Source organism: Semicossyphus pulcher, unplaced genomic scaffold (genome assembly GCF_022749685.1).
Source record: "Semicossyphus pulcher isolate SPU_LCO1_2020_fin unplaced genomic scaffold, fSemPul1.0.p SCAF_22, whole genome shotgun sequence".
Taxonomy (NCBI): domain Eukaryota; kingdom Metazoa; phylum Chordata; class Actinopteri; order Labriformes; family Labridae; genus Semicossyphus; species Semicossyphus pulcher.
The window spans coordinates 15279983-15296498 of record NW_027211696.1 but is presented as its reverse complement, the minus strand read 5'-3'; the positions used below and the strand labels follow the sequence as shown (position 1 = coordinate 15296498).

The following is a 16516-nucleotide window of genomic DNA, read 5'->3' as shown; positions in this document are numbered from 1 at the left end:
GTAGAAGCAGGACGTATATTGTTTAAGATTCAATCATTCATAAATGTAAATGGTGTTAATGTGGATTGTGAGGTGGTCCGATGGAAGGCAAATTTGAAACAGTTTTGGGATCAGTCAATTAGACTGTTGTTATACTTGATATAGACTTCTGGAGGACCAGTGTAAACCTATTTTAACTCAAACAGGAAGGTTAATCCAAGGAAAAAAAGGAGTTGTGCATGGATCAATGCACAATGGAGGAAAAAAAGGATGAGTGGAAATCAGAACATCATCAGTGTAAAGGTTTTCACCACAGAAGTATCGTGTAATTCCTCACAGCTAGAAAGTTCCTGATTCGAATCCCGGTTCAGACGTAGTGGGCCTTTACGTGTGGGGTTTGTATGTCCTCCCCGTGCGTCCGTGTGTTCTCTCCGGGTTCTCCACTTCCTCCCACAGTCCAAAGACATGCTTGTTAAATGTGAGCATGAAAGGTTGTCTGTCTCTACATAACAGCCCTGTGGGTTTACACCGCCTCTCGCCCAATGACAGCTGGGATAGGCTCCGGCAAATAAGAGAATAAGAGGTATAGATGATGGATGGATAGTGGCTGTAAAGATGTTGTACTTAACTCCATAGGGATGCAACTAATGACTAGTTTGATTGATTAATCTGCCATTTACTTTATTACTTATTTATCCATTAGCGTTTGGTCCAAAACCCACACAGACAGTCTGTTGGAACTACGGTATTTACGTTGCTAAAGTTATGTGATTAAGTTAGATAACATTATTTAGAAGATTTAAGTATTGCAGACGTGGGCACCGGGTGACGTAATAGGGGTAGGTGGGCACCAGGAAGACAAACGTTTGAGAAATGCCAAAGACCTGAATTTGATTGGCCATTGAATATTTAATCCTGCGTTAGATCCACTTCCCACGTGCCACAGTGGCCGGTTGTTGATGTTAGGACAAATCCCCACTACACAGTCAATGTTCTTTCATATGTGACAAATTAAATTGGAAAATTCTCACATTTTAAAAGCTGGAACCACTGAACATCGGCGTGAAGAACATTGCCAGTTTGTGGTGTACTTGAATTCATATTGTGTAGCGCTAACCCCGGTGGTGATGAGGTTTCACAACCAAATAGCATAAAATGTGTGAAACTTCTCAACCGCTCCTGCAGCATAATCCACTCCTCAGTTCTCCATCTGTATGCTCAGTGGGTTCTACTCCTGTCAGAATATGGCTATACCTTTTTTTTCTTTCATTTGTAGCTTGAATGTTAAACTGCCGACAGTGAGGGTCGCTTGCAGCTGTGTTTGCTTACATTTTTTGACAGAAGAGAAGAGAAAAATGGGCCACCTGCGCAGCTGCTTTAACAAAAGAAGAGGGGAAAAAACTGAAAAAGGGTTACGAAAGCAGGCAGTCATGTAAAAGAAGAGTAAAGTAAAGAAAAATAGTCACCATCGCTCTGTAAATGGTGCTTTTAAATCTGCATAAAAGTACAAAAATATTGTGATTAACTGAGATGGCCGTCCACTGGAAAATACACTCAAACACACGCAGAGTTTTCTGAAGTGCTCCATAAGCTTTGTCAAAAAATCAGCATGCCCTCTTTGCGAGCTCTTCTAATAGTGCTGAGGCAGCTTTTGAGTGGTCATTACTCATTGTGTTGGCAATTCAGTTACTGATCACACATGAAGAAAAATATGAGAGCTGGCACAATTATCCGTCTACGCTACATTGTGTTAAAAGCGTCCTGCAGTAAAGTTATAATTGCACCATACTGTGTGAAAAATAAAAGAACATTACTTCCGCAGACAGCCCGACAGCGATAATTCTACAACTTAAGATGATTATACTTTTAAACTAAATAATCCAAAGTTACTATTCTGCCTGAAAAATCTGCATAGAGCTGCTGCAGAGTGTGTGGACAAGTACACGCTTAGTCACGTCGCATTTCTTTTTTTCAGAAACATGTTCATACCGCTGCCACTCTCCGCGTGTATGGCCCTTCATACTTAACGGCCAGTTGCAGGTTCGGGTCTGGGAGCCGTGAACAAGGCTCTTCAAAACGGATGACAAGCGTTGCGGACGAGCCGTCACATACTGCAGTGATCTGAACCAAAAGCTGCGATTTGTTGTGGCCTCTGCTTCTCTGCCTGTGAGGACAAATTTGATTTTGTGTGAAGGATGTTGCCAGCCTTACTCTCGAGGTGTTTTTGAACAGGGTGACTTGACACTAGGCGTGGACTTTGTTGTTGTTGCTGCTAGGTTTTCATGACCTGACAGCTTTGCATATTTTTTAATATCATTGGAAGTGTGCAGTTCTCTTGTAGTATTCGTAAAGCGACTTGAAAATCACATCCACACACTAAAAGCAAAGGATTTTAAACCTACTATTAAATTTTAACTGGCTGGAAAACCGTTTCAATTTACTACCTATGCCTCTATATCAGTGTTGTGCAAGTTCACAGTCCAAAAACAGTTGGTTTTTTTGAGCTGCATCAAGCTACTCTTTTTCAGTAGAGCCTCCTATGCTTCCATCCCTCGCCCTCAATCATTTTAATGTTACTGATTTCTTGTAGTCATCATTCACTCGCAGATATTTCCCAACACTGGCCGGATGCTTCAACTCAAAGTGTCGTTTTAAATTCGTTGCTGACTTGTTTTCTGAGACCTGGCCAGCACAACTTGCATAAAAATGTGAGATTTGTCCCGTTAATTTGTTCATAAAACTCCTTCAAATATTCATAAAGACTGGCTTCAGCAGTACCGCTTGCTCAATTGTCTGAATTGCTTCCAGCATTAGCCATTCTGGGTAAATCGGACTTTAAACACAGCGCTCATCAACTCTCAGTATCTCTCGGAACGTGAGCGGCTGTTCCCCGTCTCCAGAGTGAACTACGCTCACGTTCTTGTTCATGAGTTGCAGACGTTCAGGCACAACACTGCTCTATATGACCTCAAAAAAGCAAATGACTTATAGTTAGAGATATATAGTTATTATTAACACCTGTCACTGCGTTAAATTTCAAGTGATTTACAGCAAGCACGACGAAGAACCCATGGTTACTTTTCCCCCAGCAAAGTTTCACAGTGAACAGTAGGTTAGCTAGCTAAACATTAGCAAGAGGACATTTTTCACTTGGGAATATTACACACACACACACACATACACACGCACACACACAGGGCAGTACAATTAAAGACACAAAAAGAAGATAATAGCCTGAAGAACAACAAGAGCGAAAATCCTTTTCCTCTTGAACAGGTTTGTGACATGTCTATTTTATTTATGAAATACGTTGTCACACGTGGCCGTGTGGTCCACGGAGGTCACGGTGGACATACCTGTAAAAAACTTGCTTATAACTTAACACTCATGTTGGACATGCTATTGAACCTGCATATATTTTGCTTATAGCTTACTATAAAACATAAAGACATGGAAATAATAACTTTAACTTGATTAACAAAATCAGTATGACCTAGCAAGAAAATCTGTGAGCTGCAGGCTAAACTAGGTTTATGACCGGTACTTAAACAATGCATCTTGCAAACAGCTGTTAAAAAAAGGGCACAGTATTGAAAAGACATTGCATCAATACTTCACCCGCTTCCAAAACACACACTCTAGCCAGATCAATTTCTGTTTGACTCGAGGTGTACCACTTAGTGTCCAGAGGGGCCATCAAAATAAGCCCAAAATAACATTCCTCAGCTGCTCTAAGTCTTTGTTTTTTTTACTTTTACTTTGTTTTTTACTTTTTTACATACATGCCAATCACAGTGACATCATTCAAGAAAATGTGCTTCAACTGGTAGCAGCAAAGTCTGGTAGCTCTGAATTTATCTGAATCTTTATTTTTGTTTTATTTTTATTTCTGTGGGGAGAAGAGTTTGTTCAAGAGAAGAGCTTCTTTCATTGAAACGGAGCAAGTCTGGAGGATGCCATCCTATTCCAGCTGAGATGGAGAGGTGTTTTGGCGGTTGCCGTGCTGGTGCAAAGGTGAAGGCTTGGAAATGGAGGTGTAAGCCCTTTCTGCCATCAGTCGTCATGGGAGGTGTCGAATCTCTGCCCAACAAAGGTGATGCGCTGGAGATGTTGGTGAAGGCTCGGAAAGTATACCGTGAGTGCGGTTTTCTGTGTTTTGCTGAAACCTTTTTGAATCAAAACATCTCAGACGCCAGCGTGGATCTACCTGGCTTCACTCTCATACGGTCAGGCAGAGATGCTAAAGCTAGTGGCAAGAGAGAGGGAGGGGGTCTGGCTTTGTTTGCGGGCCGGAGATGGTGTAATCCTGCTCGTGTTGTTGTCAAGGAGATGTGTTGTCCAGATATTTAATTATTGGCAGTTGGAATGCGACCATACTGTGTACAAAGAGAATTCAGTCATATAACAATACTGGTGTACATCCCACCCAACGCAACTGCTGAAGTTCCCTGTGAAGTTCTCCATGAAATAGTTGCTAGGATACAGAATAAGGGCCCGATCAGACAGAATGCCTTTTAGCAGCTTGGGACGACTTTTTTTTTCATTGTTTTCAATGAGAGGGAAACTTTTTGTGCGCTGCTTGTGCGTTGCAGAGCGCCTTTCAGCGTTTTTCTGATCTGTCCACCACTTTTTGAGGAAAACGCTCTGAGAACCTCGAGTTGAAAAAACTTCAACTCAAAGCAGAAAAGCGCCCGACGTCATGGGCGTTTTTTCTGATTATCCAATCGGATGAAAGGAGAGGCGGTCCTTCTGTGAGTTTACAATATAACGGTTAGGTTAATGACAGCTAATGATTCGGTGGTTGGTAAGTTTTTTTAACTGTAGGCTTCAACAAAAAAGGCAGTGCGGTGCGCCTCACATTTTACAGCCTGCAAAATGTGCTCTGTCTGATCGGGCCCGAAACATCCTGAGGCACTTTTAAAAATTTTAGGAGACTTCAATCATGTGAAGAAGGTTGAGGCCGCTCTTAACAACACGGATCATCCACTTCATAACACCTTGATGGACCAAAGAAATGACGGTGGTGGACGGCTCCTCTTCTCTTCGCTGCAGGACGGAGAGATATAGAAGATCTTTTGTTCCCACAGCCATCAGACTTTTTAATTCTTCAGTAAATGCTAGATGAGATGCCAGACAAGTGAATTTCCCTTTGGGGATCAATAAAGTTATTGTTATTTCTGCACTGCAGGATTATCAGTTCTGGTATTAAACTTATCTAATCACACAGTCACATTATAATAACCTGAGTGTGACTGAAGGCGACACAAACCAACATGCATTTAATTCAGAAACATGCCAGTAAAACGATAAAACCTTCTGCAGCAGTTAGATAGAATATCCCTGTCCCTGCAGTAAGCTGCCCCCCCTGCCTTCCCAGCAAGCATGCTGAAGATATAACCAGGCTGTAATGCAAATCCCCCCATGGGTGCACACAGAGCAGAGGCAGGGCAACAACAGCACACTGTTATCAGTGTCATAGCCACTGGATAGACTGTATCAGATAAAGATTGGGGTACAGCTTTACCTTGCAGCTGTTTATAAAGCAACAATCAGCGTACAGCAAAGATTTGAATGCACTGCTTTCTCTACAAGAACGGATGGAGATCGGTGTGTGTCGCGATTAGCTGATAGATTAGCAAGGCATGACGTTTGTGCTCTGCCTGAACTAATACAATGCTCCCTTTCAGTCAGGTGTTCATGTGTTTAGTTGGTTTTCATGGCTCCGCAGTAATCTGTATGCTCACCCTGCTGGCAAGCTGAAAAGAGATGCAGGGGAGGAATGCTAATACCCCCGAACCCAGCACTATGTGACAAAGCTGGAGCAGATGATTCTTAGTAAGCAAGCGACAAGCCTCGCACCTTCCGGCAAAATAAATGGCCTGTGTAGATTCAAACCCGCCATCTGTTTTTCTACCATTATTTTCGTCCTCTTTTGTATCTCGGTTGGGGCTGCACCCGTTTATTGATTCAAACTGCAGAACACAATGACGCTGCCACAATGTCACACTCGTGCTTTCACTCCTGTTAGAGAACTCAATTGTTTCTGTGAGCTGTTTCCTTTATTTTTCACTTTCACTCCATGTGATTTTTTTTTATGTGCAATTAAATGCATAATTAAAAGAATAGTCTGGGTCGTCTAGTCGTAATAATCTAGTCTCCTTTGTGCTAAGAGCCGCATGTTGATTAGCTTAGCAGATGCTAAAATATCCCTTAGATCAGGGGTTTTCAAAGTATGGCAAAGTGAGCCTCCAACACACACACACACACACACACACACACACACACACACACACACACTCTAACCTCAATTTTTTTAATAATTACTCCTCCACAATTCATTAACTAAGCTGAAAAATTCACAACTAAGCAACGTAAGCTTGCGTCACGGCTGCACCTATTTTTGCAATCGTCACCGGCTGCGACCACAGCAAAGATGAGTCAATGGTAGCTGCATTTCCTGTCGGCCATAAACAGGTGTGGCAGTGACGCCGGAAGCAGTAGAAGAAGACAACTTTGCAACCGACTTGTAGACTTATTTCTTAATTGTCAAAAATACGCTTCAAAGCAGTCTGACGTGGAGACTGACGGGGAATCTACACAGGTCGTTACCTGTGTAGATTCCCCGTCAGTCTCCACGTCAGACTGCTTTGTCCCGGAGTTAACACTGTCATTCTGCTCGCTCCATTATCGGTCTCTCTCTCTCTAAAAATCGATCACACATCACAGAAGTTCGCTAACCAGATGTTTAAATATATTTTATCTGGTTTATTTTTCCATGGAAGTCCTCTGGCGTCCCCCAGGGGGAGGAGCGCCTCAGACTTTGAAAACCGTTGCCTTAGATTATCCAGGATGAGCTAAGAAAAACTGAAGATTGTGCCCCTTTATTTCTTATCAATGTTGACCACTATTCGTTTTGAGACCTTCGCTAGCTTCTGCGTTTTTGGGCCTTTAGAGGCAAAGCATTAGAGACTTCCCCTTGCAGAACTGTCTGACTTCCTGTTAGCTCCACGAACACATTAATTGCATGAAGAGGCATTTTTCAGGCAAAACAGTTCTGGGGACTATGAGAGGATCTTCCCACTGTTGAGCTTGTAAGAAAACTGCAAACCTTCAAGGTGTTTAGCGTTTGCATTGAGAATATGAATGCTGAATTGATATAAGCTAGCCAGCAGTTGGTGTAGTTAGCCACGGACAACAATAAGCTGGAGGTCACCATGGTGAGCAAGTTATGGCCTCACTTTTGGACTATCAGTCAGCGTTTTGATCAATTCTTTTGGGCTAACATTTCAAGCTGCTAAGCTGTGTGTTTAACCAATCACTATGCATTATGTCACTCAGGTTCCTCTTGTGCTTGGAGAGTACCACCTCTGAGGTAGAGGTCAAAGAAGTCCCTCGAAACTTTCTACAAGTTCTTGCTCTGTGATCACAGAAAAAAGGGGGCAAGGTCCTGAAACTGTTCTTAGAACCATGCCACCGGGGTGGACAGTACTTCAGTCTGTAGGGACTTGGCCTTGGAACCGGAGGAGTCCCGGTACGGACCAAGCATGGAATTGGGGCTGGTAGCTGGAGAGGTGCCAGCTCCTTTCCTGGGCACTGTTGCGGTGTCCTTGAGCAATGCACCGAATCCCCCTGGACGCCTGACTCCTTAAAAAGTTCTTCACGACCTGAAAAACCCAGAAGTACGGCTCCTCAAAACTTTAACATTGTTGAGCTGTATGGATCCGCTTCTAATCATATAAACAATCATTTGGGGTGTTTGCAACAAAAGGAAAAATCTGATTCTGTACTCAGCCGCCTCTCCTTTTCTGCGTCTTCAGCTGCCACAGCCCTCTCAGTGCTGTTCTTCAAGGTTTGGGTGTTTCGCACTGGATCATTTCCTCTTTTCATGCATTGAATAACATCCTGGAATCTTGTTGTCATTGTGTCAAACTATTCTTTTAAGGCTCATAGTGAAAAACATAGGCTCTGTTACACTGTTAGAATGAATTACATGGTAAAGGACTGAAAGTGTGACAGTGGTTGCATCCAGGTAGAGAGATTCAGTGGAAAAGGAGCAGGCGGGAAGCGGACAGACCAGAGGAAGCCATTAAATAACACAGTACAGTAAATTGCGCAAAGTTGCTCACTGATGTATCATCCTTCCTTGCTGATCTGCGTGTGAGCATTTGGAGTGGCTTTTAAACCGACTTGACACGAGCGAACGACATGTCTGCTGCCAGTTCTGCACTTTGAAGGGGCTGAGTAGACGGCACAGCCAAGCACGCACATTATAGTATGTGTCAGGACCAGACTTGAATGCCTCGTGCGTTTAGCGGCTCTGCAGAGATGGGGACTCAGTCACTGGAATCAATTGCTGTCTTTTGAGCTATGAATTGAAGAGCTGGATCACACGGCTGGCATCCTTCCTGCGCACACGTCTTTACCGTGACTCATATTACTTCAAGGCAATTAGTAAATGCGGAATATTAGCCTGGCTTTTGGCCACATGCAGAGACTTTGAATTTGATCTGTGACAGGCTGCATTGTGTTGCAGGATTCAGGATGATGTCAAGCATAAGAGTTGACCTGCTTTACTAGACCATGTGATCCTGGATAGTCACTTTCATGAGGACAATTATCAGCATTTTCATCACATAAATGTGCATCCATTCGGGTTTCTGGAGCTGTTAGAGTAATACATTTTAAAAGAGCAGGCTGAAAGATAGATCATCTACAGTAAGTACACAACTGTAATATAAAAAGCAATAGAAATAGTAAACAGAAAGCAACAAGGCAATAAAACCATTGAAGCAAGACTTAAAGGCCAAATAGCTGTGAAATTATAGCAATTCATAGACAGCCGCTACATAGCCAGCATTTTTAGATGCGACTGCAGGAAAGTAATGGCACACTAACATTTTGCAGGACAAACTCACGGGTGAATAACAGCTGTGCGTTTACATTTGAACATTTAAAAGTGATGTCGGTTGTGTCTCAGAGACTTGAGAGCGCTGACCAGATGCTTGATATTGCGCTGAAATCTCAACCTGTTACAATCTGATCCCATCTTCAGCCTGAGATTGCTCCACTCCAACCAATTAATGTGGGGTTAGGGTTGTCCATTTTCCCGTATGAATCACTTGGGACCAATTATGGACACCACGTCTCCAACTCCTCTCATTGTAGAAAAATGAAGCCAAAAGGCCCGATGCAGTGAGCGCTGCCATCTTGTGCGTGTAGAGCCAGAGTCCCTCATGTTGGCACAGTCAACAGCAGAACGGCTTCTTCAGCAGATATCAACGGTTATGGAAACACTACGACTGTAGTGATTGTTTTAGTTCCTCCTATGCTCTGCTGATCCGGAACAGAACACTGCAGGAGCTGTGAATAATTGTTATCAGAATCAGAAATACTTTATCTCCTTTTATATCAACAAATAGCTAAAATTAAACTTCTCAAAAAATTAAAGAACACTTGGACATAAATCAGCATGATAACAACTAACTGTAATGACAGAAACCATGTTTGAGAAAAATGTATTTGCTGTGTATTTTGATTTTATAGTTTGACTCATGTCCCATCTGTTAACATGGAGGAGGCGGGCTTTATGACCTATACTGCAGCCAGTCAGCAGGGGGCGATAGAGATGATTTGGCCTCACTTATAGGGAGCTGTCATGTTGCCCATCTTTTTATACGGTCTATGATTCCAACCAATTAATGCTGGTGGGGTTGTCCATTTCCCCTAACGAATCATTAGGGACTGCCTAACGCCTGGATCCCACAGGATCCGTGTCCGGCGCATTCCCTCTGCGCCGCGGTTCTGGTCCGTCAGACGGCAGGAGCCCTCGCCCACAGGAAGCGCGTCTGATCCGCAGCGCAGCGGAGCAGCCCAAGCAGCTGGAATCACAAGATTGCGGGAGAACCACATTATCGCACGAGAACTGCGGAATCACGCGATAACATCAGTGTTAAACAGAGCAACACACAAACAACAGTTCAGTTAGCACCTCCGAGGTTAATTATCTGCTCATTTGGAGATCATTCTGTGATTTTTGTGCTTCTACCATGGCTGAGTACAGTACTTCATTAAAAGTGGTTTCTTTTCAAGATTTCAGTGTGTTGTTGTTATGAAAACGGAAAAAAAAACGGGAGTCTGTACCGGTCTGAACATGGTGTTTTATTTTGAAATGACCGGATGCTCTATGTTGTTTTCGTGTCTGACTTCCTGTTTGGAACGATCTGCTCTTTTCAGCTTGACGCGTGCTTGAAGCGTCCTCTGTTAAAAATAGACCCGGCGCGTATCTTTAGCGTAGCAGAGCTCTAGAGAGACGCTTCTGGGACGCGCCGGAGACGAACTGCAGCGCGTGTTGTGGAATCGCAAGCATTGACTCTGGAAGTCGCGGCGCTCATGGAATGCACCACAGGCAGATCCTGTGGAATTTGAGGGTAAATCTAACATTATTTTAGGTAGACGCTAAAGTGTAGCCACGCCAACATACTGGTTTTAACCAGGTTTTTAAGAGTGGAGCAGGACAAATTAAAACAAGCTACAGTGTTGAATGATATCGAGACGACGTGCCGTCAATGTAGAAAAGCGCCTCTTGTTAGAAGTGGTTCCCATTGTTGTTATTACTCCTCGTTGGTTCTGGTCTTTAGTCAATATGTGCTTCTCATCAAGATGTGCTTCTTTGCGGTTCTGCAGATTTAGCATGATTCTGTACTGGGAGATTTACATGTTAGGGGACATAGATCTATCAAAGTACGCTAGCCCTGAAATCTTGAATAAAATGACTGTAATGTTGTAGTTTTTCCACAGGCTCCACATTTCTTACAGTGCACATGGAGCTAGCTGTGTTTTATATATGATTTCAAAATAAGAGCATTCATTGTGGATATTGGTCTTTCTAAATTATATAATATATACTGTACAAAGTAAAAGTCAACATGGCTAGTGTTTACAGGAATGCATTTTTTTCCCTTACCCTAACCTTGAAAGGCCAGACTGAAGCTAATCAAAGTTAATCAAATCAGACTTGTTCAAGTATCCCTTTTTCAATTCCTGCTATTAAATCGTTCAATGTTACTGCTAAAAATGACCCAGTTTTTAAATGTGTACCCTCAAATGTACGTGTAGATGTATGGATATATGTAGGGATGGATGAATGGGCTACTTTTTACCCAAATATAAAAATCACTTGAAACCTGTGAGACTTTTGTGGTACCTCGGACTTCCCTTCAAAAGCAGGACCAATGAAACTATCCACGTTGCTACACATAAGCGTTGCCAAAGCACCTTATACATAGAAAGTAAAGATGGTACATGATTTAAAAAGGTAATTAAAAGTGAATTTCAATCTGACTCCTGTTGTGTTGTAATCTTGTTGGTGGTGTGAGCACCTCAACGCGTACAGGTCATTCAAAACGGGCTGTGATGTTGTTTCCATTGGGACTTTTTCTGAAGCAGAAACCTTTGTGAAGTTCTAGGGAATATTTGGGACATTACGTGTTCTTTTCTTTCAAAATAAAAGCTCCACAAACTAAATCGAGCTGACCCCAATTGCATTGGGATGGCAGCAGAATCCTTACAGACTCTAAAAACTCTCTCCTTGGACCCTTAAGCATTTAACATTCTGGGTTTGCTTTGGCTACCTTTTACTCAAAGCTGCATCTTCTATTGTTTCTTTATTGTGTTTGATGAACCAGAGCGTTAACAGAGATACCCTTAGACTGGTAAAAGGCTACTAAATACGTACTGCCTGTTTTCATTCAGTACCCGAATACCGAACCGAGAACTGAGTAAGAAAAATACCCTACACACTTCAGGGCGTTCCCCATTTATAAAATGTGAATGTTTATTAAATGTCGACAAGAACATTAAAACACAGTATCAAGATTCAGCAAAACAATCTATAGTACTTCACCAAAAAGAAAAGAAAAAGAAAACAGAGTTAGTTCTGCGCTGGGAGGACTGAGGAGGAGAGAAGAGAAGAGCGGGGGACAGGAGTCGGGCAAAAACAAGCAGAGCAATAAAGAGACATGAAGTCAGGAGCCGGAAAGAGAAGTGAGGGGATGTTTTAGGAGCTGTGGAGTGAGGGGGAATTGGCAGCAGAGGCTAAGGCAATTAAGGAGGTACACAGTAAGAAAGATAGAAGGTTTGGGGGACCTGGGGGATCGATGAGGAGTGTGCTGATGCACTGTAATGAGCGGGATAACTGGGAATGATTAGAGCCTTTTATTTCACTCTTTCATCATCTCTTCCGATGGAGACATGGCGAGCTGCAGCAGAGAGTGACTATAAAGGCATTAAATCAACAGAAACACACAAAGGGGGCATGGCAAATAATACTTTACATTTAAATAACAAAGGGGGCAACGTAGCATTAACAAATACAGTGAGCACAATGTGTCGAGGTGACTTTCGGGAGGGGTTTTTTTAGGGTACGAGCGCAGTTCAACACAGTACCAGAAGGTGGCGTCCACTCTTATGGGGGGGGGTTCACAATCACAATAAGTAATAGTTCTTTATAATTATGTAAATCTCTCTGTTATCAACACAAACATCAGGGGGGGAGGCAAGTTGCACATAAGCATCACATGACTTCAAAAGTTTCCACAGAGAGACGCGCTCCCGCTCCGTCGCCTGGCCTCATGCACATGGGGCATGTACAAACCGAAGCATGTGCATATATGTGTACACACAGAGACACTGTAGACGCACATGTGCACACACCCACGCATACATACATTTGCATACACTCCCACACACACAAACACACACACTCCAGTTCCTTCTGCTGTAGCCTCCTCCGTCACACATTTCCAGCCTGTTTGAAACATCCGACATCGTCACACCTCATTCTCTGTGCCATATTAACACCAGCAAGTATCTGTAGCGCGCGTCTGTGCTTTGATGTTGTAAAAAGGTGGCAGTCGTCCACCTGAAAACGTGACTTACGCAGCCAAAGGGCTGCAGAAACACACGCAGGATCCTTCCAAGCACCGGCGACGACAGCGAAAAAACCCACAGCTGCTCCAGTGTCAGAGGTATTCAGTCAGCGCGACGTTTCGTTAGCTTTGTGCTACACGTTAGCTCACCGTTAGCTTGTCAGCACACATTCAGAACTGTCTCCCAGTGCCAGAAGTCTCCAAAGCCAAAATGTCGTCCGTGTTTATGTCCTGCGAAGGCAGCTAACGCGCCACGAGGTTTGGAGTCTCCGTCATATTGTGCCTCCTTTAAAAGAGTCGTTTTTGTGCTGTAGTTTTGAATGGGCGTGTGCTTGAAGGGGTTATCACATTCCTCCTCTTCGCTCCGTCTCAGGTAGAGGAAAAGGGACAAAAAAAAAAAGTTCTGTAAATACATCTCACTTTGCGTCTTTATTTTTATTTTTTTTAACCAGTGGATTTTCGTTTAAGTCCATGTGCTTGAGTACTCTTTGTGTTTTAGCATAGTAAGAAAACAGATTCACATGCTCTAAAAGTCATACACACTGTACAATAAAATCTACAGATATTTTTAAAGCTTTTTAGTACATCCAAAGGAACTCGATGAAAAGAACAAATAAAAAAAAAAAAGTTGATTCACCGACTTTAAATGAAAAAGAAAGACAGGAAAATAACACTTTTCTGCCAACAGGTTTTTTCTTCATAACATATTTTTCCTTTTTTTTTTGTTTGCTTGCGGCAATTTTGTTTTTGCCATAACACATTGTAGAACTCCTACTCAGAAGAAAAAGACAGTGGGGTTTTTTTTTGAGAGAGAGAGAGAGAGAGAGAGCGTCAAATCTTATTTTACAGCAACTTCCTCTCCGTTTTGCAAGACAAGAGAAACTGTGTCGCATGAACAAATCCAAACATAATCACCTGGAAAGGAAGAGAAAAAAGAATATAAAGGACAAACCAGAGAAAGAGGAGGGTGGGATGGGAGGTGGTCCAAGAAAATAAGAGTATGACAAAGTCCCATTGGTCTCTTTCGAACCATCTTTTCCTTCCGATTACATGTACGCACCACGTTTGGTTACTTTTACTACCTAGATGGAGAGTGAACGTAAGCCGGCCATGCATCACGTTTAGCCCGTCTGCTAAACATTGTAGTCATTCGAGACGCTCTGCTGAACCCGTGACAGGAAATTGATACTGTTCGGGAACTCTGTCTGTCTCCCTCTACACACACACGCGCGCACACACACGCATACACAAAGTGCTGGGTTACCATCTGTGAGTGCTGCATCAGTTGGCCAGTACTCAGCTGGCAGGCAGATCAGACAAAGTGCCCAATATGCTCCCTAATGGCCCAAGTCAGATGAATGAGATCCTCCCGTTGGCTCTTTCTTTTTCTCATTTTCATCCCTTTTGCACCTCCTCTTCTCCCACTTTGACTAATTTACCTCTTGTCAAATTGTTTCCTCATTCTCTCTGTCTCTGTCTCCCTCCTTATTATCTCAGGCCTTGTTGCCGCTGTAACCTGCTGCGGCTCTTTTATACAGATCGAGGACGGAAACGTGACCAAGCAAACGGCGGATTTGTACTTCCTGTCAATATTTTCAAGCATTTTTTTTAATACATTTTTGGAGCAGCCCTCTCTCCGTTCACAGATTATACAGCAATGGGCAGTGAGACTGAACCACCATTCCAAGTGCCATGTCAGCACAGATGGGAGGTCAGAGCTACATGTCAGAGGGAAATCACTGGTGGGGGGGGCCGTTCTGCTGGGGGGGATGCTGGGACCACCGTGTCAGGCTCGCGCAGTGGACCGTGGAGGTTTTGTGGCTCTGGCTGCTTTTGTGGACTGAATGGGCGAAAATAACGGGATGATTGTTATTTTTTTTCAAGACCAAGGGGAGGGATAATGGTAGCCAGAAGAAGAGGAGCAAAAAGGGAGAGAGACACGAGGAGGCAACTTAAAGAGGTATGTTTTAGTGAATAAACAATATCAAGACGAGTAACTCCACCTAGCTGTCGGAAAAAAGTGGTTTGTAATGTCCCAAAAAGTTTTTTCCAGCCTCCTTTTTTCCCCTCCCTCATTTATTCTCTCCGTCGCGCGTAGGTCGTATCTTCATCTCCGAGAACTTGAGCGAGTACTGCCAGCCGGTCCAGGAGGACCACTCGATGCCGTCGGCGTACGAGGTGTGCTGGCCGCGCAGGTACTGGCCGTTCAGGTTGGACGTGTGGCAGTTGCGGTACCACCAGGCGCCGTGGTAGAAGGAGGCGCAGTTGTTCTCCGAGTGGTCGTTGTCGCGGTCTTTGGTGGTGAACTTCATCCCGTTGTGCTTCAGCAGGGAGTCGCCTGGGACGGGAGGAGATGTGAAACATTAGAACACAAAAAGAGGATACGAATGTGGATTTAAAATGTATTTGCATTACAGGATTAAGAAGTAAGCTCTTATAAACAAGAGCAGCTGGGAGATTGAGGAGAAAACTTTAAGCAACAGATATTGCCTCCCTTCTGTGACTTCAACATATTCTTGGATGTGATACCAGAAACTAATGATTAGAGCCACAACTTCAAAATGGCGTACAACTTTACATTTAATCATTTCTATAAACAGACGGAAATGAAAAATTAAGATTAAAGCCCCACAGATCTCCAGAGTGTTGCTTCTCATTATCTAAAGCAGGAGGTCAGGCGGCTTTGTAGCCACTTTATCAAAAGGTTCTGCGCTGACCTTTTTACCGCTCTCTTTTTAATAACACGCCAAGGATGACTGAATCAGGACGGCTGTCAGTTAATCGACAGAAATGTGTTAATGAATTCATCACAAATGTTTCATTCTTTCTTAAAGCATCAATGCACAATATCATAACTGCTACCTCAATGCGACAGTGAATATGCAACACATTCTCATTTCATTTCAAATATGGCGGTTTGGTCAGTGGCCCTGTCACAAAATATTACAAAGTAGGTATCACTGTAGAGTTCTGAATGAGCGGGGCTTAGGGTGAAGTTAGGAAAAGAGACCCGTTAATTAAAGTCAATCACAAGAAAAACAGTTTCTTTGTCTGTGAACGCTGCAGCATGCTGAAAAGGAACTTGGAAGTCGCTTATCGCTAACTGCTGGCTACACGCCCGGCATTTTCACCGTTGTCCCCAGAGGCTGTGTTGTTGTCAGACTTTAGCCGATGGGATCCAAGATTGGCAAAAAATAAATAAGCCAATGGTGAGACTTTCAAAATAAAATCAAACTTGGCTGTGGTTAAATGATCTGTTTGGGTTATGCTTTTGCACCAAAACGACGGGAAAGGATAAGGGTAAGCGTTTAAAAGGCATAAATGTACATGATCATATTGCCTTTATTGGATAGGACAGAAAAGAGACAGGAAATGTGGGGAGGAGAGAGTGGGGGATGACATGCACCAAATCATCAGCAGACCGGTGGCCAAACCTGCGATCCAGGACTATGGTTCTTGCTCGACCAACCGAGCTAAACCAGCGCCTCGACACCCAGTCAGCTTACTTAGCTATGTACATTACATACCTAAGGTACACATGTGTCTTAAAGTACGTATGTTACATAACTTGAAAAGAAGTTAACTTGAAAAGACGTCAACGTCGGCAGTTG

At 43.2% G+C, this 16516-nt stretch overlaps 1 protein-coding gene across 2 annotated transcripts in view; it reads right to left on the bottom strand.

Annotated features, from left to right (window-relative positions):
* Positions 1–11797: 11797 nt before the first annotated feature.
* The window catches only part of fibcd1b (fibrinogen C domain containing 1b), a 143679-nt gene continuing 138960 nt past the window's right edge, over positions 11798–16516 (bottom strand). For both annotated transcript variants that reach the window (XM_069673629.1, XM_069673630.1), the window contains one exon: positions 11798–15243. In XM_069673629.1, the coding sequence (XP_069529730.1) occupies positions 14978–15243 (266 nt within the window). In that variant the 3' untranslated portion in view covers positions 11798–14977. The remainder of the gene's footprint in view (positions 15244–16516) is intronic.